General features: G+C 38.1%; 2 protein-coding genes across 3 annotated transcripts in view; both read right to left on the bottom strand.

Moving 5' to 3' along the window:
- The window catches only part of LOC123315509 (Kv channel-interacting protein 1), a 143,775-nt gene that overhangs the window by 114,456 nt on the left and 2,934 nt on the right, over window positions 1–26,385 (bottom strand). The window lies entirely within an intron of this gene.
- Window positions 18,378–26,030, bottom strand: LOC123314753 (tubulin epsilon chain-like). The gene is made up of 8 exons (XM_044900080.1): window positions 26,006–26,030; window positions 25,722–25,954; window positions 25,305–25,609; window positions 21,149–21,400; window positions 20,968–21,102; window positions 19,204–19,277; window positions 18,893–19,149; window positions 18,378–18,546 (listed from the first exon to the last, which is right to left on the bottom strand). Exons 1-8 carry the CDS (start codon window positions 26,028–26,030, stop codon window positions 18,391–18,393), a joined length of 1,437 nt encoding a protein of 478 aa, XP_044756015.1. The 3' UTR covers window positions 18,378–18,390.

Here is a 26,385-nt window from a genome sequence, read left to right on the forward strand (position 1 = left end):
TCAGACAGTGTAACAAACAAAAATTATCCATTTTCTCACTTCCTAACAACAAAATCACGTTCAACCCTCTCACTCCCGAACTGTTCTGATGGCGGCCAAAATGGAGCCTCCACTAGTTGTGCCTTGTTACGAGTATGTCGCAAGCTATTTACGATACCGGTAGCGCGAAATTTGCATTGAAATATTTGAGGTGGTTCAAGTCTCCTACCTGAACAAGTCTCACGGACTCCTACTTTGTCTAGAATATTTCAGTTCGTTTTTTCAATCCACTTCATGTCTCTTCTTCATCAATTTACTCTCAGGTTTACTCTTTGTACTAGTTATTACTAGCTTCTTGATAGCTTCGTTGGATTTAACTTCTATATTGCTTTCTTTCGTAGGCATAGTTATAAATTTTGTGTAAAAAGAGTTCTAGTGACCCTGCTTCCAGATATCTTGTTATTGAGCATTCGTTCTACTGTTTCTAAGGTGGTAGCTTGATGATTTGCGTACAATTTCAACGAATATCCTGCACATCCCATTCTGTTTATGTATTACAACTAAAATTTCAATCCTCCGATAACTAGTACTGAAAAGAATAAGTGTGGTATTTCCCCTGCTCTAAAGCCTATAAAAGAGTTGATTCGACATTTTGCACACGTGGTTGAAACCAACTTCAAAAGCATTTCGACGTTAGATCTGATTCGCGAAGCTATAATGGCCGCCTTCTACGTCCATTCAATCTTCGTCATCCAGTCCAGAATACTGAGCATTCGTGATATCTTTGAGTCCATCCAATAAAATTTCAGAATAATCCGATCGTTCAATTCCTAGTTATGCCGCCATAAACCTTCCTGGCGTGATTGAAACCTATTAAGTTAGCGTTACAACTTTAGAATCACGTTCACAAACACGCCACGTTTCAATACCAATTTCATACAACATTAATGTTCCGGTATGTGTAGCATTTATCGGCTGAAATTATGAGGCTGTGAAATTGCGCTGCTTATTGAAATGCGGAATGAAGGTAGTACGCTGAATTCGATGAACATACGACGGCAGATTATTATAGAATCAATAGAGGACCAGTAGACCAGGACATATTCGTTCATACTGACAGATCTACCGTTTCAGCAAATTCGTCTTCTATCAATTCGCCCACCTCTGGCAGGAGTACAGATTTTCATACCATCCATCTATGACATGATGTATGGGGAAAGGATGCGTTTTATAGCCTATCCCCTCAAATGCCACGCTCACCTACTCGCGGTGCACCCTGTTCTTACGAACGAGGCTCTGTTGACCGAACATGAGCGGTATAACTCTGTTTACCACAATTACCTAGCCTAAACACTGGCTCGAGCAGGAAATGGCTCTCTGCATTGCTTGAGTTACGTCTTAGATCTTGTCGCCTCAGGATACCTATGCCACCAGATAATCTAGTCGAAACCGCAACCAAAGTTACACTGAGCGTTACCAGTGCCTCTTTGAAACACCTTCTAATGCAGCTCCTACAAAAAGATGGATCAATCGAACAATATATACGAAACTTTAGACCTTAGACTCAATATTGACAAAACCAAAATGGTAAGTCCGCCAGAAAGCCTTCAAACAGATATCAGCCTGGAGGATGAAACTCTACAACAGGTCGAGCACTTCAAATACTTGGGAAACTTCATAAATACTAGGGCTAACCTGGACACGGAAATATCCAACCGAATCAATTCGGCATCACGGGCATTTTGGAAGCTAAAGGTCAGAGTGTTTCTAAATTTTTTTTTTTTTTTTTTTTTTTTTTTTTTTTTTTTTTTTTTTTTTTTTTTTTTTTTTGGTGTAGCAGGGGGAAAATCTGCAAACAGACGAACACACCCTCCGCTGAGGGGGAACAGTGTGGGGATTCTCACTCTCTGAGCTCGAGACCCACTAAAAACCCTTAACTGCTTCTTCATAGGTTCCGGGCATTTTGCCTATTAACCAGTTGACTCTTATGGTTTCTGGACTCTCACACGATCATAGTCGTGTTGATAGTTGTATGCTGCCTATAGCTTTTATAGGTTAAGCTCTTCTTTGGTTACATTTAAATCCTTAACTGATCTCTCGGTCTTCGGTGGTAGGTTCTTGACCTTCTAGCTTCTTCTGTTGGATCGTAGTCGACTAATCTTCGTAGTTCCTCATTTGGATGTTGTTTGGCTTTGTCGAATATCCTTTCCGCCTTTCTCTTCATAAATTCTGTAACTGGTTCCCATTCCAAGTCCTTGTAAATTTGTTTGTTCCTAACAAACCAGGGTACGTCCATCGCCATTCTAAGGAGTTTATTCTCAGTGGCCTGTATTCTCTTGATGTGGGTCTTGGCTGCGAAGCCCCATGCCGCCGATCCATATGTGAGTTGTGGTCGCGCAATAGTTTTAATCATCGTCAACTTGATGTTCTTATTCATATGACTTCTTCTGCCTATGAGTGGATAAAGTTTACTCATTGCGGCTTTTGTTTTATCAACAGCACATTTGATGTGGTTTTTCCATGTAAGTCCTCTGTCAAGCGTCACTCCTAGGTATGTTGCTTCATTTTTCCATTCAACCTCTTGTCCATCAACTTCAAGGTTTTCTTCCATCCTCAATCTTCTCTTTTGCAGTAATATTGCTTGAGTCTTTCTTCCATTGATTTGGATTTTCCATTTGATGCACCATTTGAGTAATTCATCTATGGCTTCCTGCAGTCTCCGGTGTATGATCTCTGGGCGTCGATGTCTGAACGCTATTCCTGTGTCATCTGCGTACAAGGTGAGCATATTCCTAGCATTCTTCGGGATATCATAAACGTATATTACGTAAAGCAGAGGTCCAAGTACCGATCCTTGAGGCACTCCCGCTTCCAATTGTCTGGTTTGAGAGGTTGCTCCATCTATCTTCACATAAAAGTTTCTATTCCTCAGATAATTCCTTATAATCTTGCATAGCTTGGTCGAATATCCTGCTCTTTTCATCTTGTAGATTAGGCCTTCGTGCCATACTCTATCAAAAGCTCTCTCGATATCCATCAGAACTAATCCTGTGGCCTGTTTGGTCTGCATTCCTTCGGTGACGTATTCTATGAGCCGTAGTAATTGGAGTTCAGTCGAGTGTTCTCGTCGAAATCCAAATTGTTCGGGTGGGATTATCTTCAACATTTCTGTTTCCTCATTCAGCCTTTTGGCGATAACCCTCTCGACGACTTTTCCTAGTGCTGATAGTAGGCTGATTGGTCTATAATTTTGAGGAAATTTCCGTTCCTTTCCAGGCTTGTTGAAAACTATCATTTCTGCAGTTTTCCATCTCTTTGGGTAGTATTCGGTCCTCATCACTCCGTTTGTTATATTCGTCAAGGCTGCTATTCCTTTTCTAGGCAATTTCTTCAACATATAATTCGTTATCCTATCTTCTCCCGGTGCTTTCCGGTTTTTCAGTTTCATTATGATCTCTTTGATTTCTGTTGGTGAAGCCGGTTTTGGAATGATTTCGGTTTCCGGTGGTTCCATCATCAGTTCTTCGTTTGCCTCCACTTCTTCTTCTAGATCTTCATTGTCATCATCATTTCTGTAATTTATTCTGGCTTCTCTCTCAATTGTGTCGGCAAGTGCTTCGGCTTTTTCAAGTCTCGTATATACCATTCCGTTTGCTCCATGCAGTGGAGGTATAACTGTCTGTTCTCGTCGTAAGCGTTTTTGCATTTTCCAAGCCGAGTGATCTATTGTATTCAGTTCCCTTAATCTCTGGTGCCATCTGTTATTACGCAGTTCTGTTAAAGCATTTTTCAATATCTGACTATGCTTATTCAGTTTCTTCTTGTCTTCTTCTCTTTTTGTTGTTCTGTAGATTTTCCTGAGTCTTCTGTTCTTTTTTATAAGTTCCTTTATATCCCTTGGCGTATCTCCATGTGAATGTTTCGGAATTGGTTTCCTTATTCTCTTGGTGCTTTCTTCATAGGCTTCTTTTATATGATTTTCCAATTTTTCAACTGCTTCATCTAATTCATCCTGGGTGTTTATTTGGGGAATTTCCCTGATTTTCTCCTGAAGTAAATTCTTATATTTCTCCCAGTCTGTGCGTTCCTTGGTTTGTGTCTCTTCTTCGTTTCTTGGGCCATGTCCCACTATGAATTCTATGGGATTGTAGTCTGAAGTTCCGTCTTCTATTGTATCAATGCTGATTTCTTCAGTGATGTCTTTCATTACGACAATGTCCAGTACATCGGGTAGTCCATTTACTCTTGGTATGTAGGTCGGTATATCAGGTCCTATCACAACTGCATTAAGTTTTTCAGCATAAATCTTCAGTCTTCTCCCGTTTGTATTTTCCACCCTACTGTTCCATTCCTGCGATTTGCAGTTAAGATCACCAATTATGATTTTCGGGTGTCTTCCTTCTAGTAGCATTTTTAGATCCTCTTCCAGCATGTCCTTATCCGGTGATTTATAAGTTGAAATAATCTTCACTTGCCCTCGATTAGTATTCACAATAATCGATATTGCTTCTACTTCTTGTCCATTGAATATTTGGTCGAAATGGTGATCCATATTCTTTCTAGCCAGTATAGCAGCGCCACCTGTGCTGTTAGGTCTATCATTTCTGTAAATATCGTAATTAGGAAATGCTATCCGAACGTTGGGGTTAAGTCTCGTTTCTTGAAGAGCTATGACATCCGGTCTCTTCTCTTCAATCAGTTCTTCGAATTCTGATCTGCGGGCTCTCAATCCTTCGACGTTCCAAGAGACGATTATGAGATTGTTCTTTATCGTCGTGTCAGCCATTAAATATTCTTAATAATTTGCTGCATCTTCTTCTCAATCTCTTTCTCCAAATTCTGCATCATCGTGCTGAGGAGGTTTTTCGTGAACTTATCCAGTTCCTCAGTGATTCCAGAAATTCCTTTTCTGGTTTCGGCTTTTTTGACGGTTTTTGCCTTTTCCGTCTTTTTCTCTGGTTTCTTCGTCTCTTTGACTGCTTCGGTTGCAGTTTCCTGGGGTTTCTTCACTTCCGAAGAGTTTGGGGATGGCCTCGGTGTATTTTGTGTTGGCCTCGAGCTGGTCTGGTTCGATCTTGGCGATCTCTTGGTCTTTTTAGTGACCAATTTCCATTCGCTACATCCCTTGTAGCTGGCTGGATGTCCTTGCTCTCCACAGAGAACACAAGAGGCATTTCGCTCCTCGTTCTCCCTGGTGAGCGTACACTCCTTGGAGCTGTGATTACCGGAGCATTTCACGCACCTCCATGGAAAAGTGCACTTACTTTGGGCATGTCCATATCGCTGACAGCGGTAACATTGTCCAGGCCCGGTCGTCCTTCTCTTAGGTTCAACAACACAGTTCATGTTGTAGAGCCTTCTCACCTCGAAGATACCTTTATTCTGGGTTTTAACCAGCAATAAGGGCATCGGCCTCTTAGTTATATTTGAGGTCATTCTTATGACCTCAGCATCGACGATCCCTTGATCCTTGAGGTCGTCAAGGATCGTCGGGATATCTGCATCCAGCGGTAGATATCTCACTACCGCATAGATTTTCTTTTCTTCCTCCCGTTGAAGAGTGTAAAACTCCCTATTTATTTTATGAAGGAAGTCCGTCATTCTTCTGTGGTCTTCCGCGGTTTGTGGAACGACCCTAATTCCGTCCTTCACAGTAGTCGCTCTGCTGTAATTTATTCCGTTTCGCATTAACGCGTTGGAAATTGACGTCCATTCGGACGTACCCCTCAGGGTAACTGGGGGGATTTTTTCTTTTCTCTCCACTGGAGTGGTTTTCTCTTGGGCTGGGGTTTCCAAGACTCTTTTCTTGTTTGCCTCTTCATTTGACGAGGAGCTATCCTTTCTCACTCTTTTGGCGGGTGGGGAAATTTTGGTTTGAGGGGTTTTGACCACCTCCATCTTCTGTTTTTGAACCGGTAAGTTCACTTCTTGGACATTTTTCAAAATAATGTTCTTCTTGAGTGCTTTGGAGTAAGGACTTTCCTTATTTCCCTCCTGCAACTCGAGCCTCTCCCTGAGATTTTTAATCTCAGCAACTAAGCTAGATACGCATCTATCTAACTCATTCACCCTCGCTTTCAAACTTGCGTTCTCCTCTCTCAAAATATCGTGTTCGGACACGACATTAGCGATTTCTGGCGCGTCTTCTTCCATTACGGACTCGCAGTCCGAATGGTCAGACATTTTAGAATCTAATTAATAATTACTTCGCTACTCAAAGAAATTGGAAATAAAATTTTTCAAGACAAAAGAAAAATGTATCTCATGCATAAAAACAAAACGGCTCATCAAAAATTCTCTACGCTATGAGAAAAATCAGAAAGAAAAATACGAAAAATAAGCTCACCTGATGTTTTCTGCAGTACCAACGAGAAAATTCTCTGGACACTTAGGATGAACACCAACTTTGAAAATTTTAACGAATTAAAATTCCGATAACAAATATAGAACCTACACAACTTCACAGACGGAATCAAATATTCCGTAGCTTGGTTAGTGGGCACTTTCACCTCCGCTTTCACTTTTACGGCACTGTGACTTTCTCGTCCGCTTTCTCTTTTATAGCACTAGGAGCACTGTAGCACGTCTTCTCCTGTCAAGCGATTGACTCGGAATGTTTCTAAATCACGACCTCAATATGAAGACTAAGACAGCTGTTTACAAAGCAGTGCTCCTCCCAACGCTTCTTTACGGAAGCGAAAGCTGGACTCCCTACAGGCGACACATTAAACAGCTTGAACAAACGCAACAACGTCATCTAAGACAGATAATGCACATCAGATGGTTCCACAAAGTTTCAAATGCAGAAGTCTTGCAGCGCGCGAGTTGTATAATGTTACGAATTGAATATAAGTTGCCATGACTGTCAAGGAGACAGTTCTAAAAAAAGTGTGACATAGGAAAATAGACGAATTAGTATTGTATTGTTTTGTATGAATAAAGGATCGTTTGGAATTGTTAATCAACATTTTTAACTGAAAACGAACCCCAGTTTCGTAACAGTTGGTGTCAGAAGTGGGATTTCAGTGAATATTCGAATAATTGATGGTAAATACACGGAGTACAAACAACGATCACATGGAAGCTGTAATGGAAATGATCAAACAGCAGTTTGCTGAGCAAGAAAGTCGAATGTTGAGAGAAAAGCAAGAGGAAGAGGAACGTCGGCGTCGTCAGAAAGAAAAACAAGAGGAAGAGGATCGTCGACAGAAAGATGAAGAACGACGGCAGAAAGAAGAGGAACGACGTGAAATAGAAAAACAAGAGGAGAAAGAACAAAGAGAACAACAAAAAATATTCCTTGAACAGATTTTCCAGAAAACCGAAGGAATAATTGTATGCCTAAAGGAAGAAATCAGTGCGGTACGGGAAGATGTAAAGGAAGAGATCGATATAGTTTGGAAAACGGTGAAAGGAATGGAGGGAAAAATAACACAAGAAGTTAGTGCGGTGCGAGAAGAATTAGAGAAGAAAATCACATCACTGAAAATACAAGAGCAGCGTAACAGGGTTGCCACATCAAAGAATTATCTCAAACCACCGATTTATGATGGTCAATCACCATGGTTCCTTTACCATAAACAGTTCGAAGCGGTGGCAGCAGCCAATGGATGGAGCGATCAGGAAAAGGCTACTGCACTCATAGTGGCTTTGAGAGGATCTGCACTTGCAATACTGCAGACTATCTCAGATGACCAACATCGCAAGTATGGTGATCTTATCGCGGCTTTAGAGTTGAGGTATGGTAATCAACATCGGGAACAACTCTTTAGGACACAGCTTAAAACACGAGTACAGAAATCTAATGAGAGCCTGCAGGAATTTGAAGCCGACGTTCAAAGTCTGATCCAGCTCGCCTATCCAGAGGCCCCGGAGGGTTTCAAAGAACAACTGGCGGTGCAAACATTCATTGATGGCTTGAAAGACATCGAAATACAGAGGACTTTGAGATTGACAAGTTTTAAAAGATGTAGTGAAGCTCTAGTTCGCTCATTGGAAGTGGAAGCGGCCTTCAATATCTCCGCAAGGCCCAAAATAAGAACGGTATCAATCGAAGAGTCGCCTCAGGAAGATAATCTGAGCAGGAGTATATCACAGGTGCTCAAAATATTAGAGAAAATGGAATCCAGATATAGTAGTGTCGCCAGCCAACCAAGAAGAAATTGCTTCAGATGTGGGAGGAGCGGACATTTCAAGAGGGACTGCAGGGTGAGGGTACCACCTCGCTCGTCATCACCTACCAGATCACCGCCACGATCATACTCACCTGCGAGGACAGAAACATCTGGTTGTGGAAAATGGATTACTCAAACGGATATGGGAATCATCTGATGGGAGGTCCTCAATTTCCCAATTGGTTTTGCCCAGAAAGAAGATAGGTGGAGTTTTGAAAGAATTTCATGAGTTAAAATCAGGAGGACATCTGGGAGTCAACAAAACCTTGGACAAAATCAGGCAGAGATTTTACTGGGTCCAATGCAGGGATGATGTAGAAAGCTGGTGCAGAAGGTGTCAAGAATGTGGTGACGTGACCAGGATGAAAGCTCGTTATGATTTTAAAGCTAATTCAGGAGGATTCAAAGAAGGAGACCAGGTTTGGCTGTACAACCCACGTAGAAAGAGAGGTGTGTCTCCAAAGCTGACACCATTTTGGGAAGGACCGTACAAAATCAAGAAGAGAATCAACGACGTGGTTTACAGAGTGCAACGTAATCCTGGGACCAAGATGAAGGTTGTTCATTTGGAAAGACTGAAGCCGTATCATGGTGAAACCATGGTTTTTGATCGGGACGATCAAATTTAGAGGGAGGGCAGTGTTGCGAATTGAATATAAGTTGCCATGACTGTCAAGGAGACAGTTCTAAAAAAAGTGTGACATAGGAAAATAGACGAATTAGTATTGTATTGTTTTGTATGAATAAAGGATCGTTTGGAATTGTTAATCAACATTTTTAACTGAAAACGAACCCCAGTTTCGTAACAATAACAATTGAGACTCAAGTAACGAGGGCCCGACTCAGATGGAGCGGCCACATTCTGAGGATGCAAGACACAAGACACCCCAAAATATCTCTGTATGGCGAATTCACAGAGGGAGCCCGAAAACCAGGAGGCCAGTATAAGCGGTTTAAGGATATACTACATCAATCCCTAAAATCAGTTAAGTTAAGTTAATGACAATCATAACTGGGAACAACTAGCGTTAGACAGATCACAGTGGAGCTCTTTGGTACATAGTTATAATGGGGACTCGAGAAGAATACAGCGGCGGCCAGATCTGGTTGGTGACTATCCATGCCCGAAGTGTGGAAGGATCTGATGTAGGTCACGGTTGGGTCACAGTCACAGGAGGGCACACAGTTGCAAGAAGCCTAAATAAATTATAAGTTTTATCGCACCGATAGCTTTGTTTTTGAGCCTTTTTGTAGATTTATTTTCGGTAACGGGATACAGCAATGAATGAATGAATAATATATGCCTTGAACCCTAACTCTAACACCATCCGGTTTCCAACCGATGTTCAGAGATACATTGATATCTTCTACGTAAACCACAAATGCTCAATCACAAGATGTAGGTAGAAGCTAGAATGTCTCAAAAAACCTTATGAATAGTTCAGGTGAAAACCTGACGTTAAAAACCTGATAGTGTGAAGGGACCCTTATAGATTTACAAAAGCAATGTATGAATGTGTGAATCATGACTAACTCACACTATTGGAACGACAATTCCTTCGGAATTGTTATTTCCATTAATATATCACCCTTATAGATTTAGTTATTCAATAATCATTTCCAGTAAATTATCTTAATTGGAGGTAATAAAACTAACTTACTCAATTTTAAATTTCCTTATAATATCTTTAATAACGAGGAACTCGATAAATAAAGTAGGAATTATTATACAGGAAAAACATGGACGAAGACAGTTCCTTCCTTTACTTTACCGATGCTGTTTTTCTAACGTACAACTTAGATTGACATCCATTGAGTTCCCCGAAAGTGGGCTGTTTCCCGAGGGAGAAAGAGAGATTGGAAATGAATTAAAATTCGAGGAAAAATGGATTTTGGATTTGTGTTCGTATTCCATTTATTTCCCATCTGTGTGGGGTGAAAACCTTGCGGAATGGGAGACTTTTTTCGACGAATTATGGAGTTCCGCTCAAGCTATGACGCGTGCAATCGAAGTTGATTTCATTCAGATTGTCCCAACATTTGTATGTTCCATTCGATTGTCTCTATGTTCATTTTTGTATGTAAAGGATCAAACTCTGATAATACTGCAGAGATTCTCAAATATCCGGTTTAGTAAGAACCAATTTATTCATCTAAATTTATTATTATTCTCCTTTATAAAACGTTAACAGGAGCTTGACTCGAAGAACATGCCATGCCATATGTTCATGGTGCTCGAGAACACAAAGGTAAAGAAAACCCGTCATACCTATATCTGTTTCCACCCAATTCCGTGTATAGTACGCTCTTCGATCCCGAATTTTAAGTTCGAATGGTTTCCTTAATTACCAAACCAAATTGGAAATACGCCGGATTTTACACTCAATCAGATCCATTTGAATTTTGAACTGGCGTTATGGTAAAGTGGAGATGGAGGAACTTGAATTAATCATAACCAATTGGAATGAAAGCTTGCTACGAAGCATTCTGTATGAATAATCATTGGCTCCGTTTCGTACCATCTCAACTCCATTAATTCATCCCCTATAAGGGATACTATTATTCGAAAGAATAGAGATGAAAAGTGCGAAGGAAAACCGTGCTTATATTTCATGAATGATTGATTTGAATGTCGAGAACCAAAAATTGGTTTTACCGTTCTGGAATCGCCATTAATTTTACGTTGGCACACTTCATCAACTTATTCGGAACCAGTTGGAAATTCGTTGGAGAGCCAATTTAGAAATGAACGCGTTGAGTCTAGTTCTGAACTGGTTCTCGTGTGAATCGAGTAGACGTTCAATGAAAATCAGGATTAATTTTATAGTCTGTTCGACTCATTTCGACTGGCACTATCTATTCATAATACACATAATCTATTGGCAGTATTGGCACCGAATAAAAAGTTACATAATCAAAGATTATAAAGTTCAGAATCTCCATAATCTTTGATGGGTTCAAGCTACTTAATGAATAAAGACAATTGAGTTTTCCCCAGTTTAATTCAATTTGTAAAGGTACTTTTCAATGTGCAGCGTGATAAAACCCCTTGAAAGTTCTGTGAAATCCCGAATTGATCGATTCAAGTCTCACTCACTTAATTATTTCAACAGCACCTCCAAAGTGAAGAACTTCCATTTCAAGGCAATATAGAAACCCCCACAGCCTGCTATATATCGTGAGAAGTAGTTACTGGACTCGGAAGATTGGTTTCCAGTTGGCAGCTAATTTATTATTTCAGTGCCCAGTAGGGGTACAGAAAACCTATTTGTCGACTTAAATCCCACTTATGAAACGAACAACCTACGTGACTCCCTTGGCTATAAGGTCCCCAATATATGATAAGGCTCTCTCAGTCTTACATGAATCAGTTTCGATAGAAGGAGTCCGTTGATAAGAAAGTACATTAAATCTTATAGACATCCTTGATACAGTAGGTCCTCTCTGAAATATCTTTATAACAAATTAAACTACTATATAAAGATCCTTTATTTTCATTTGGTAGGGTCGTGTTTTGAAAATTATTTGTATTCACCCAAATTCTTGAGTAGTGAATTTTTCTAATTGTTCACTTATTATTAGGTACTTTTGTTGATTTTATAGTATTTTCAATTTGTGAACATTGTTTTGGATATTGGGTTACCTGTTTGTTTTCCTTATGAATAAATAAAGAAATAAATGCTACAATGATCTTTCAATTTCAGATAATGTTACCATAGAAATACCAAAAGTTATTCATCGAATAAATCTGTCATTGAAACTGCCTATTGGTAAAACTAGTGCAGTGCGAGTGCATATTTTGATGTCACTAGAATCATTCCAAAGGACATGAAGCTAGTTCTTTCAATGGAATTCACTGTAATAGTAAATTCTATTAATAAAACTAGTGCTTATTGAGTGCATATTATAAAAAACAGAGCATATATTTAAAGATATCCTAATTCGTATTTGAGGTTCTGTGATCCAGTGCAGCACTAGTTTCACCAATAGAAAACGCTATTAATAAGAGTTTATTTGTCATAGATCGAATGTCGGTACGTCATTATTGGTAGAATTTTTTAGATTCTGGATGTATGGTTATTTTTTGTGTGATTTTCACGAAATATTTGCTTTCTAGTTAGAATTATGACAATTTCTACAATGCGGTATTTTACATTAATCAGTGAAAAGTAGTATACCGTGCTTTCATAGAACCCAAATAAGGTATCCTTCAGATAGGAAATTATTTGACAGATACTCATGGACATAGAATGAAATTTAATCGAAGGTGAAAGTACCGGGCCTAACACAAATAAACAGTCAAGAGCAGCTATATATGAATAAATCAATACAATGATTAAAGAATCGAAATAAACATTAAAAAAGAAAAGCTAAAATCATTATGTTATTTCTTTCTCGTATTGGAAGACTGGATCATATAAACTGTCGTACATCCCTTCACTTTCCATTTCCACCAGAAGAGATTACAGTGGTCTCATCCAATGAAAATATTATACGAGTTCTGTTCCAATCGGCCAATAGAAAAACCCACCAAACAAATCCCCTTAGACTCGGCAGAAGGAAAATATTTCGTCAAGCTCAACAACGAAATCCCGTTGAATGTGAATCTGAAAATCCGTCTGAAGTCACGGGTACATGAAATATTTATCTGCTTGTCTCATCATCCCAGAGATTTGGACTTCGCCAAAGACTAACTTGTTGACGGGGATTCGAGCGATTTCGAGAGTCGTTCAGACGAATGGCGCTTATTGTTTTCTATTCCCTATTCATCCGGGGATTTTAAGATCTCTGAGAAGCTAGATAGCACCTCAAAGGCACCACCTTCTTTTATGAATGGTCACAAAATAAAATTTTTCGTCCCAATCTCGTCAATTGGACCTGGGTTGATGGAGATTTCATTTCCTCGGCGTTATCACTAGCTCCTCAAGTTTATCAAAGGGATTTTGACTCCAGTATCACACCATTTCGAAGGTCAATCTGGGTATGATCTTTGAGTATTCACGATCAAACATGTATAGTCCATTCACTTTTATTTTAGCACTCGGTTGGCCATGGAAATTTGACACATTTGACTCTGTATAGTACGAAAATGTGGGGTTATGAAGATTGTCAAAACATTTTTGGGCTTTAAATCAACGCTATGTTGCCCGTTCTACGCGAAAGTTTCTGTTATTACGTATTTTATCACAATGTCGAATATCTTCGGAAAATATGTGACGAACATAATTGAAGTTTATACAAACTGATTGAAGGCATACCAAATCCAGTTATTTGCATGGAAAATACAAGGGATCAGTATAATATCATAATATACACTAGCTTGAGGAGAGTTAATGTTCGTTATCTCCTTTGGCTAAAAGTTTGAATACGTTACATCAGTTGTAGATTTCACAAATATCAACCAAAAGATGAAATGCATCTGATGCAGTGGTTGGGAATGGGTATCTCCCGAAGGAATTAACAGATAATTACAAGAATGTTAAATTCTTCAACAAAAATCATCTTGCATCAATATAAGTAAAAGGAATTAAAGGAAGTTTCAAGTCAAGATGAACTTAACCCTTGAACAAAAATTTCACATGAATAAACAATTAACAGGACAACTGGCACGTATTTGTGGCTGTTTATCTCAATACTTTGATATAATTATTGTAATCATGTATTTATTGGTACCTTAAAACATTTACAATGTACAGGACAAGTCAAATGAAAAATAGAAAAATCAATTTTCGGGAACTTATTCTACGATGACATTCATCGAAAATCCTGTAATAAACATCTCGCATTAATACACTCAAACATAAAATTCTCAAATGTCACCACTTTTTTGGTTCTCCCAATAGAAGAAAATTCTTTGTCATCCTCTTCAATCTTTCTGATTGTAGAAATATTCAGCTGAAATATAAGTCCTTTACATTCAGATGAAACATTATATAAATTCTCTTACATTGAATATGTTCGATACCGTCTGACGTATTGTGGATTTTAGAAAATCAGGGTATAACTATTTGAATGAGCGGACCTGAATTGTAAATAGCACTTCCTGAAACCCTGTCTCTTTTTTCAATCACTTTCGGCATTTTCGTAGAAAAAATTGATATTAGTTGTAGCAACGGCGTTATGACATTAACGATATTTCATGAGTGCCAACCTTACTCCATTCTAGTTACAAAAACTTGAGAAAATTATTTCATGGCCATCCGACTGCTAAAATAAATGTGAATGGAGTATACTTATGAAGAGTAACTAAAATGTAACGCACAAACTTCTTATCCACAAAATTTACTGCTCCATACAGAAATGCCCAGTTTTTAATATTGAGTTTGTAATAAAGCCACTACGAGGAGTGGAGAGTAGCTAGCTTTTCTAAATGGCAACCCCAACTTTTTGTGCCAGAAATGGATACACTTTTTCATGCATGATGGGGTTTTTTAACAACCTTTTGTACTTTTTTCAAAATCTTTCAATCATCGTCACGCCAAACCTGTTAAATTTTATCAGTCCCATCATCATGAGACAAACAGTCAATTTGGTATGAGTTTTTCATGGTTTTCAGCTAGATTCTGAATTGTTTGTGATTAGATATATTTCTGGATTCATTTGGGACATCCTAGTATTGTATCCTGGGATCCTTCAATTAGTTATCCTCGACAGCAATGTTCAGTTTTATGTTTTTATAAGGAAAAGCCATATAAATAGTTCTTTCAATGATTCAAATCGAAAAACTAAAAAAAAAGTCATCCAGCTAGACTAGATTCAAAGTAGATGATGAAAAATAGCTGCTTACTTCATATCGCTTCAAATATTCCATACCGGATGACGATGGTTGAGATCGGGTTAGTAACGCTTGCAAATTACAGCCATAAGTATAATTTCATCGAGCTGGCAATCCAGAAATCCGTTCCGGAAGCAGCCTAAGGCCAGTCTCGGCTACCCTCGAACGTTTCAAAGGTTGAACCCTAATTTAATTTGAATTCTTTCTCGAATTCTCCCCTGGGGGAGTCGAAAATTGAAATTTTCCACCTTGGAAGACTGAAGCTCTGACAGTTTTCTTTTGGGTTCTAATTTTCTCTCATTGTGCGGCGTTTTCCTCCACTTTTAATTCGAAACGTTGGAATAGACCTTTCTTATCGGCCCCTAATTTTCCGCATCGAAAGATTCGCTTCCCCCATACTTCGGGGGACTCTAAAAACACTCACCTGAATAAAAAATCATTTTTGAAATGTTACACTGAAATTTGCCAGTGATTCGGAAGGAAATAATTGAAAATATTCGATACATCTTGGAGAAAACACATTGTTTGTTTAATGAGGAGGAAACAAAACACCCCCAATGTAATATTCGAATGTGAAACTGTATCCATCTTGGAGTAACCTAGAGCTATAAGACCTATCTTGACAAAAAGGTGCAACCAGACGATGAAATTGTTCTCTGCATCTCATAGGAATTAACTGCATCGACGAGAGGCTATTGCTGAGGTGAGAGAATTCGCTCAATTAATCAAAACAGGGAATTGCAGATCTAAATAATGCCGATTACCCCGAAGGATTGCTCCACTTCACGATAAAGTGGATTATTTGTCAAAGTTCCTCTTGAGGAGATGCAACAACAAACATTGTCTTCTATTTGTGAAGACGGTTCACTGTTCATCGTTCATCTGAAATACTTGGCACAGTTGATGGGCTCATTGTTACCAGGGAATGATGAATTATTCTACTTTCAGTGGGGTGGAAAGTAACTAGGAAGTGGTGCACATGGATTTGGAGAATATATATCGATATTCTGCTGTAGAATTGCAGCGAAGTTTTCATTCATTGAAGAGGTTTCCAAATTCGATCTCTTTCGAACTTTTTCTATAAATCTTGTACATTTTGCTATATATAGATCAGAGAATTCAAAGCATTAAGGAATTAGCTTCGAGGGGTTCTGAAATGATCAATTGACTGTCCCATACCCCCTTCTTTCTATGAGAAATTGAGAAATATCATTGAATATTAAAACCATTATTAAACCCATTAATACTCAATGGAAATATCAATATTGTTACGAATGGGTTGCAATTTGGCGAATGGGCTATCGTATTCCGATAGAAATTCCAGGCATTGAAAGTTAACGACTGAATTTCATTTCACGCAACTCGTAAAATATAAAGCCTGACATTTTCGAGTAACTACTCTTTTAAATTTAAGGCTTTTTGTCCGAATATGAGGTATGATCTCTGTTTCGAATCTATCAGTCCTATACTTTCCCTTCTCTGAAACAATAACAATTACAAACGTGATCCTGGAGACTTAACAATGTGTATCCAGTGCATCAAGTTTTGTTCTTGGTAGAATTTCCTCAGATTCCTCCTCCATAAATATGAATCCCTACATTCCTAACCCCTTTCTTTCAGATTTGGCAATCCTCGAATTCGATGATCAAACGGGTAGGAAAATGTTTCGGAAACAGCGAAAATCGTCATTACATAAATAAAATATGAAAGAAATTGCCAAAAGGCAATTGAGAGGAATTAACTTCTCATAAAATAGCCCCGGGAATCGTTTAACTGATAAGAAGCTAACTCCGGGGATAAATTTTCGGATATTTGGAAAATTCTTTTATCAACCCCTGTCTTTATAATTTCTTCCGAATATTTATGGCCTCATTCGTTAAGAGGTTCCAGCCGACTGGAGGGCTAAGCCAAAAATTTATAATTAAGATCAGATTTGTGCGTCCGTGGTTATCTGAAAAGTTTCATAGGCCGCTTCTCTCATAAATATGGTAATCCTTTGTATTCCTCTTCCCCTACCCCAAATTCATACCGATTCAATCAGAAAAATTTTATAGGCAAAAATTCTGATCCAGTTTCCCCCTTTCATGAAGAAATACATATTCATCGATGCCAGCTTCAGGGAAAAATTAATGCTATAGGACAAATGAATTGAATAAATACTTCAAAAGGCCAAGAAATCACTATGAAGGGAGTTGGACGAATTTGTGGGTAGTTTGCGTAGCTCACCAGGATTAAAATTTCAATCCTCCATTAAAAGGTCTAATACTTTAATGGAAGATTGAATTCATATTGGACCATTAAATTTTGATTATTTTTTTGCTACTGTCTCTTTCCGAAGCCTATGTTTGCAGTTCAACGATTTTTAAGGAAATGTTGACATGACTCTAATATGTTTTTTTTTATTAGACTTATATTCTTATATTCCATTATAACTGTGGACCAAAGACCTCCACTGTGATTTGTCTTACACTAGTTGTTCCCAGTTATGATTGGCAATAACTGATTTTAGGGATTGATGTAGTATATCCGTAAACCGCTTATACTGGCCTCCTGGTTTCCGAGCTCCCTCTGTGAATTCGCCATACAGAGCTATTTTGGGGAGTCTTGTGTCTTGCATCCTCATAATGTGGCCGCTCCATCTGACTCGGGCCCTCGTTACTTGAGTTTCAATTGTTATACAACTCGCGCGCTGCAAGACATCTGCTTTTGAAACTTTGTGGAACAATCTGATGTCCATAATTTGTCTTAGATGACGTTATTGAGTTTGTTCAAGCTGTTTAATATGTCGCCTGTAGGGCGTCGTAAACAGCTGTCTTGGTCTTCAATTATAAAGGTACATATATCTATTCTTAAAAGTTGAAGATTGTTCAAACAGCAAACTTGCTCACTGGAACGAACATTTCTTGCGAAAACCAGACATTATTCTTTTTTCAAAGCTACTGAATGGAAGACTATCGTGATTTTCACTCCTATTTGTAACTTTCAAACTGGGCTTAGTGTTATATCCCATTTTTTCTAAATGTTACGAGATGTAACAGATGTGAACCCTTCTTTAGATGCAATTTTCCTCAATCTCAGTGAAAAACCCTCTCACAGCCATCTCTCCGGAACCTATTACGTGTAAGCGAAAGGCGTATATAGCAGAATGTTATAATTCTCAAAATTTCACACCGAATCGGTTAATGCCTTACATAAATTCCCCAGTTTGCATGCTTCCACCAACGTTAATTATTCCAGTAATCCGAGTGAAGGGCCAAGATGATAGCGTTAAACTTAATTTATTTCTATTATAGCTTCATGTTTCGTTGAAGATAAATTGTATACAATTTAACCGTTTTCACGCTAGTCTTTTAAGGCTACAATCCCCATCGCTCTGACTGCCAGGTTGATGGGATTTGTGAGAGATTAGGTACATTGTATCGAAATGAAACTCTTTTTTTTACTAACAGTTTAATTTCTTCTTCAATAATTTATATTCGGCGATATCCTTTCCTCAGTGATGCCGTTAGAAGTTCCAGCTTCCTCGTAAATATCGATAATATCTGCAATCGTATTCTGGCACTCGTAGAAACAATCGAACTCGAAACCTGGAACTTTTGTGTAATGGTGCACGTGAGCCTATAAAACAACAATTGAATCATCAGTATTCTGATCGCAAATACGAGAAATGGAACCATTGGAAATCAAGTTGAGTTCAATCGGTTCAAAAAACCGAACTTTTCGAAAATTGCCAATATGAAGGAATGTAAAATGGATATTCTATTATTTGTGTTCATCAATAGACTCTCTAGTCGTTTTGAATTCAGCATGAAGCTCCCATATCGTCCTATCCGAGTATGCTCTGTTATTAGTCTGAATACATACGATTTTTTTTGTTGTAGTTGCAAAGGTTAAAGAGTGCAATCTCAGCATAGATTTCATTATTATTCAAAAATAATTACTGGAAATGAATTCAGTTACCTACCTTCCTTCTCATCAATTTATGAAACTGTTCGGATATGTGAAAGAATATCTCCTTTGTGGAAGAGGTATTGAACAAAGCCATCATCGAAAACTTGGAATCGATTGGTGGTATAGAGCATAAACCCACTTTAGTGCACTTCTTCGACCATTCTAGGTAAGGTGCCTTCCTCTGAAGTTTGTTCACATAATTCCTCATATCTGTCAACGTGTATTCTCCTCTCCCAAACAGCATGCTTGCCATTAGGGAAGAGTCGACATCTAAAAGTTGGTTGATTCAATATTTTCGCATTATACGATCTAACTGACTACTACCCAAGGGATCTATTTTGAGCAGTTGATTAGTTTTACTACACGCATTCCAAAAATTCTTCTCCCTTATAGTGGTACTAAAAAAATATGATGAGTGAGATAAAAAATATTGTGTTGGAAGTAAAAGTTTCAAGCCCTCAAAGTTCGCTTAGAGATATGTACTCATACATAAAACGGAGAAATTTGATCAACAGTAATCAATATAAGTTATTATCGAATGATCAAAGAAGCGTCTAGAGAAGCTGTTTGGAATTAAAGAAGAATTTGAAACCGCCGACATAAGCAACCAATTTTCATCTTAAATATACAGGAGATACTTGTATTCTATAAGGCTATTATGGTTCGAAATTCACATTTGTTGTTCGCCCAGTACACCTTCAAAAAAATTTTGAAAATTCTAATTTACGAAGATGTATTGATATCTAGTTAGCCTAGACCAGTTCCATGCATAAAAAAAAATATTGCATTACCATAGCAACGAACAATAACCCATTAGAAGTGTCAGTGTGAAGTTTGAAGTCCAAGAATAAACCAGAGTTACGCAATAAATTAAAAGAAAGAAGATGTACACCGAAATTGTGAAAATCGACAAATTGGAGTAGCTGTATTTGAAAAGGTTAAGAGGTGAGCAGATTTAAGAAGATATGCTTAATACCCTTCTTGGTGATCAATGTCCTTCGTATGCGACCGTGAAAAATTGGATTGCAAGCTTCAAAAGATGTTAATTTTCCATTGAAGATGATGACCGATCGGGAAGGCAGTTTCTGTGTCAGTCCCCGAAAATATCGATGCAGTTCATGACATGATTTTATCAGACCGTCGAATTGGGCTAAAACTGATATCTAAAGCACTGAATATTTCGTACGAACGCGTTCATCATCATAGTTCACGTCAATTTGGACATGAGAAAAATTGCTGGAAACTGGATCCCCAAATGTTTGAATGTTGACCAAAAGCTTGAAAGGGTAGAAGCATCGCGTTCGATCTGTGCTCGATTTGAAAACGATGTAGACTTCTTTAACCGAATTGTTACTATAGATGAGACTTGGGTACATTTCTACGATCCAGAAACAAAGCAACAATAGATAGAATGGCGTCACTCTGGTTCTCCAAGACCTAATAAGTTTCGTGTCCAAAAATCTGCCAAAAAAGTTCTTGCTTCAGTTTTTTGGGATTGCCATGGAGTAATCATGATTGATTTTTTGGATAACGATGGAACAATAACCTATTCGACGTCAGTGACCACTCTACGGGAAAAAATTAAAGAGAAAAGACGCGGAAAGCTATCCAAAGGTGTTTTGTTTTTGCAGGACAACGCCCCTGCACACTAATCTCATGTTGCCATGCAAAAAATTGGGGATTTAGGGTTTTAATTACTAGAACACCCCCCTCATTCACCAGATTTGGCTCCATCCGACAATCATCTCTTTCCTCAACTGAAAAAAAATTTAAAAGGTCGTAAATTTTCTTCCAACGAAGAGGTAATGAAAGCTGTGGAGGTTTGCAGAGCAGTTATCAATACTAGATCCAAACGAATGGCATCCCAATCAATGCTCACCCTCTGTTTGATCAAGATTGGTCGAAAAATTTATACTGCTTTTCGGTGATATCCTTCAGTATATCCCAGAGTTTCATTGGAAATTCCCTTTTAACATATGTAAAATTGAAATTCGGGACCTGTCGTAACTAATAACGATAGTCCCAGCGTTTTACCCAATGGTACACATATCCTTCTCCCCAATCGCTCACGCGTTTTCCATACATTACCTCGATACACTATTCCCCTCGTAAATTCCTATAGGGCTGAAGCTGGAGCACAAAAATTTCATCTGCGGAAACGGCACCATGTTCGTATTGATCTCGTTCATGTCGAAATTCAGCTGCCCTGAAAACCGGGATCCGCTAAAATATAAACGTCGTTCTCGATAAGTCACGGGCGTAAACTCACCTAGTCACGTGTAGCAGCAATTTCACCAGTATCGAGTTCAGGTCGTCGAAGGTGCCGGCGACAGACCAACATCCCCGGGCGTCCTCCGATCTGGTCGTCAGCCTCCTGCGGTCGCACAGGTCCTGCAGGGCCCTGTTCTCCGCGGGAAACACGCACGTGGCGTGACGCGCGAGGTACTGCGTGGCCAGCATCGCGTTGTAGGGGCCGGTGACCACGTCTTCGCTGCCGTTGGGGTAGACGCATACAACGAATCTACATCAAATTGGGGGTGTCATTCGGGAGGGCGAAGAGAAAAGTCCTGTTGGACTAACGTATACAACGATTGTCAGTTGCAATTACTGTTTCAGAAGTTTTCGAATGTTTTTTCCACTTTTTTCATGGGTAATAACCGTTATATCTAGGGGAGACGATTTCTAAAGATAAGACTCATGTACCAATTCCCCAACAACAGAAGAATAAGAGAATCATCTTAACAAAAGATCATGAATCATAGATATTGCTCCTCATAGTTGGGAACAACTGCTGGAAGAATTTCTTCAGCTAACTATGTATTAAATTCATCAATTTGCTGAAAACAGTATTAGTAGCTTCATTAACTTTTTCTCTTTTCGTTTTCTTATTTTTTTTTGTTTCGAGCAGAATTTCGTGATGGGAAAAGAATGGTGAAAATTTTATTTTCATGGTAAAAAACCATAAAATCAGGTAATTCAACCATTCCATTCCTTATACAGGGTGGGTCATCCATAACTTTCCACCCCGAATTTTGAGCATTGGGGTGGCATAACAGAAAAACGCTCAGACAGGTCAAATTTTGTTGAAAGCGAGACAAATAAGGGTGTTTGATATCACTACCCCTCTAGCCGCAACCCCTAATAGCTCTCATTTTTGTTGGAAAGGCAATTCAATTTCCTGCATGAGTTTCTTTTTTTCATCGCTTTATTATACAGAGTGACTCAGTATTCCATCAATAACTTTCCAACGCCGAATTTGGATCTTTGAGATGGAAAAAACGTTCAAAGAGCAATTATTATTGAATAGGAGATAATTGCTCTGTGGTAGCGGCTAGATGGGTAGTGATATCGAATTCATTTTTTGACCCGTCCGACCGTTTTTTCCATCTCAAAGATCCAAATTCGGCGTGTGAAAAAAAAATTCACTCATTCAGGAAATTGAATTGCCTTTCAACAAGGTGCTGCTCGACCCCTTTTCCCTATTCAGAAATGAGAGCTGTTAGGGGTTGCGGCTAGAGGGGTAGTGATATCAAACTCATTTGAACACCTTTCTTTGTCCCCCTTTCAACAAAATTTGACCTGTCCGAGCGTTTTTTCGTTATTGCACCCCAAAGTTCAAAATTCGGGGTGAAAAGTTATGGCCCACCCTGTGTAAAAAGGGTTAGAAAAATAACATCAATGACCGAATTATTCCCAGCAATACAAGGTCTATACTTTTCTAGCGTAAATAATTTGGGTTGCTATTAACCAAAAAAAAATCAATTACTATCCACGACTCCTACAGGGTGCATGATAAAATCCTCAATTGTGCATGAAAAGTTGCGTATTTTCAGATGAAAATTGAACTGTTCGAGGATTTAAAGATTTAAATTTTCTGCATCAACATGAAATCCGAAAAATCTGAGTGGTGTGTCCATAGAATGGGCAACACCAATTTGATTTTTTTTTTAACTCACCCTGTACGAATGACCAAAATCACTATGTGAGTCCACCATTTTGCATCCATCATCTTGAATATCGGATAAATTGTCCCGCAAACCGCACATACAAATTTTATCTTACAGAACAGCAATAAATAAACTATTTCGCATCCTTGAAGCCACCATCTTGATTTTTTCCCAATTCCTAAGTCTTTTTAATAGTTATTTTTGTATCTAGTGCGCGAAATGCTACTTTGGTGATCACCAATGTATTTCGCGCATGAGATGCAAACAAAATTTTTTCTACAAACGTCAAAAATATTATTCTAAAATAAGTAACATGTTTGGCCTAATATGAAAAAGAGTATTGAAATTTCAGGATCAAATGCTGTCACCTCTACGGCAGTTGCTTGCAAATCAAAAATGGATAGTCTTATCCAACTCCCAAATCTACGATATCACGAGCTGAATCTGAGTTATCTGGTTTAGGAATACCTAATTATTGGTTCGTACACTGACTGCACCATTAATGTTAACATTGTGAATAATAAATAAAATTAGGTAGTGTTAAATTTTCTCACAATTTGAAAGCCTTAATTATTGTTATACATTAATAAATGAATGATTTCTTGGATTTTTGCTTGATTGAGGAACATAAAGGTTATGATATAAAAATCCCATATAGTTTACATGCAGTGTGCGAAGTAAGTATTTCGCACACTACTTCGCGCACGGTGTCATGGTAACGAAGGAAAATGAAAAAAAGGGTCACTTCGCATATCGTTGTCAATGCTCGAACCTTGTCATTTTTTGACGTTTGTAAGAAAACTGCTATTTTGTCCCCTAACCTAATAGATTCTGGCAACAATCGACAACCGACAATATTATGACAGTACAAAGTACAACTCTGATGAAGATCAGTAGTGATAAGACCAAGGTAATTGATATAATACGTCATGGTAATTACTTGGATATTTAGGATTCAGATCTATCTATTGGGATTTCGGTGTAGGGGTGAATTCAATAATAACTTGTTGACGTCCAATTCAACGATAATTAACCTAATTAACCTAATTACAATTTAAACGTTTGCTTGCTTCTGAGCATTGAATACAAGTAATTTGCAAGTCGGCCAGTCGAATCAAATGGAAATATTATCCTCATCCCATCAGTTTGTTTCCTACTTATAGTGAAACAGACACTTGTAACAAATTGGCAATAGGTGCCGTTGCAAAGTGGCGAATGCGCTGGTCATAAAAATTATCTCTCGCGTTCGTTAGTAACTTTTGTAACCGCACCATTTCTATACAATGTTTCGGAAATATCTTGAAATATTTGCTCATATAGAGGAAACTAGTTATATTTGGAATATCATCCTTTGGAAAGGGTTGTAAATGAAATACTGCAATTGAAAATATGTGAACTTTTCGCGACTGTTGTATATAAAATATAATTTTGTAAGGGTCACTGTACCTAGATGAAGTGTTGTTTCAATGAATACAATTTTTCTAGTCCTTTGATGTTTGCATATTCCTTATAGTGTCTAGCATTGATTCCTTCACTTGAATATTGGATGACTTGGGTACCTAATTTCGTTTTAGTGATCTTAAAGCAGATAAAGAAGGTCTTCATGAATCATTGTTGGATCACAGTTGGCTCTGAATTAAAATTTGCAATTGAAATTTAAAATTTCGTGAACTTCTTCTTATCCAAACTATAAATATTAATGAATTATGCAAAATGAGAATTTTTCGAAGCCCCCTGCGATGTTTCAATGATTTATAAAGAGACTATCAAGTGAAATTCTTCACCAGCACTTTAATATTTCATTTTAACGCATCGAAAACAAAGTAGTACACGAAATATTGTACTGTTATGAGATTTTTCAACCTCCAAATATTCCCCACTTTCCGATTTGGGTCAACAGCCAAGAATTTCCACAGTAGGTACATGTTTCGCGTCTGAATTCGAACTAATGACCTCAAGTTCAATTTTTCGACATTTCGGTCGTCTAATTTTCATATGTGTGCCCGCGGTTATATACGGTGCGCGAATAAATACGTTGGGGATTTGTTCGAGCATTCAGTCTAACACGAAAATAAAATTTTGCATACATCGGCAATCTTGGGGGAATTTTCACTGCGATATTTTTCTGGTTTGTTCGTTCATCAGATATTCCCCTTGGGAGGGTGAAATTTGTGCGGTTCAACCGTTAAACTCACTTATCTGGGAGAAATTAAGTCTGTTCGTGCATTAATTGTTCTGTTTGCGTGGAATAATGAGAGATATGTGAAAAATATTGAGGTTTTGAAACATCGCACTCGTTTCAATGCGATTCTTCTGAATCTTTTTTATTGGTTTTGATAGTGTGGACGTTTTTTTCTCCTGTTTTCTTTTGTGTATTTGAAAAGTCTATTAAATATCTTTTTTCGTTTTCATGAATCCATAGTTTTATACCTCAACCCCAAATTCTGCAGATAATAATAATGAATGAGAAGCCATTACCTCTCAATATTCGGAAAATGATCATCCAGTTGCTCCAAAACGAAACTACCTAAACCTGATCCAGTTCCTCCACCCATTGAATAAACAAGCAGAATTCCATGTAAAGAATCACATCTTTCAACATACTTCGTTACAATCTTCAAAATGTTATTTTTAAACGTAGAACCATGCGTGCAGTACCCTTCAGCCCAGTTGTTGCTTGATCCTGGATAATTTCTGATGATTGCACTTTTATCGAATAGAAAACTCAACTTCGAGTTCGAGAATCTTGATAGCACACTGTCTTCCATGTCGATACAGATTACCTTTAAACACAGGATACTGATTTAACTTGAGAAAATGTACAATAATCCAAATACTATACTGATGATGTAGGTACAGACACAAAATTCTGTTTCTTTCTCTAGAGTGCCCTACCCTTGCTTTCACGTTGTTTTTCTTCAATTCAGATAAGTTCAGAGTCTGAAAACCCCCTGAATGTTCTAGGTTTGGAATATGAAGGAAACTGTTTAATGTGAACCTTTGTTCACGAACATACTCTGATGTGCCATGTCTTCCGACGGTATTTGGGTGTTGGCAAGGCAATATTTTGTATTCTTGTAATATCGAAGGCCACAAGGAACCACCTATTTGGTTTCCACATTGACCGACTGCAAGAAATTGTTTGTAAAAAAAATTGGGATGGACATAGATTTGTTCACCTTGGATTATCAGAAATTCGCTCATGATATGAAAGCTTCTATAATAAGATGTTCTTGAGGATTCAGTGGCAATTTCGGTTTGACAATAATGACAATTCCCCAAAATTTCTCTTTCTTTTTCAAATGTCAAAAATGTCGTGAATTCTACGCAGGTGTGATTATTTTTTTTTCAAAATGCGAATTCCTGTTGATTTCGAAGAATCCATTCTGAAGACCTGGATAATTATGTATGTACGATTTCCTAGTGGATTTCAACAGGACTGATGCTTTGTTTAACAATTTCAATAATCATCAGTAACATGTTTATTATACTTTTTGTTTAAGAGATATTGGGAAACGTTTCTTTCAAAAATTCTTTGGTTTCTATCGGATTGTATTGA

The sequence above is a fragment of the Coccinella septempunctata genome, chromosome 6 (assembly GCF_907165205.1).
Source record: "Coccinella septempunctata chromosome 6, icCocSept1.1, whole genome shotgun sequence".
In the NCBI taxonomy this organism is placed as follows: Eukaryota; Metazoa; Arthropoda; class Insecta; order Coleoptera; family Coccinellidae; genus Coccinella; species Coccinella septempunctata.

What these genes read in the sequence shown, in the direction of transcription:
- LOC123314753 (XM_044900080.1), bottom strand. Translation starts at nt 26,030, where the DNA reads ATGAGCGAATTTCTGATAATCCAAG. An exon ending in CGAATTTCTGATAATCCAAG is followed by an intron (nt 25,955 to 26,005) that starts GTGAACAAATCT and finishes AATTTCTTGCAG; the next exon opens with TCGGTCAATGTGGAAACCAA. An exon ending in ATAAATTGATGAGAAGGAAG is followed by an intron (nt 18,547 to 18,892) that starts GTAGGTAACTGA and finishes GTTGTTTTATAG; the next exon opens with GCTCACGTGCACCATTACAC.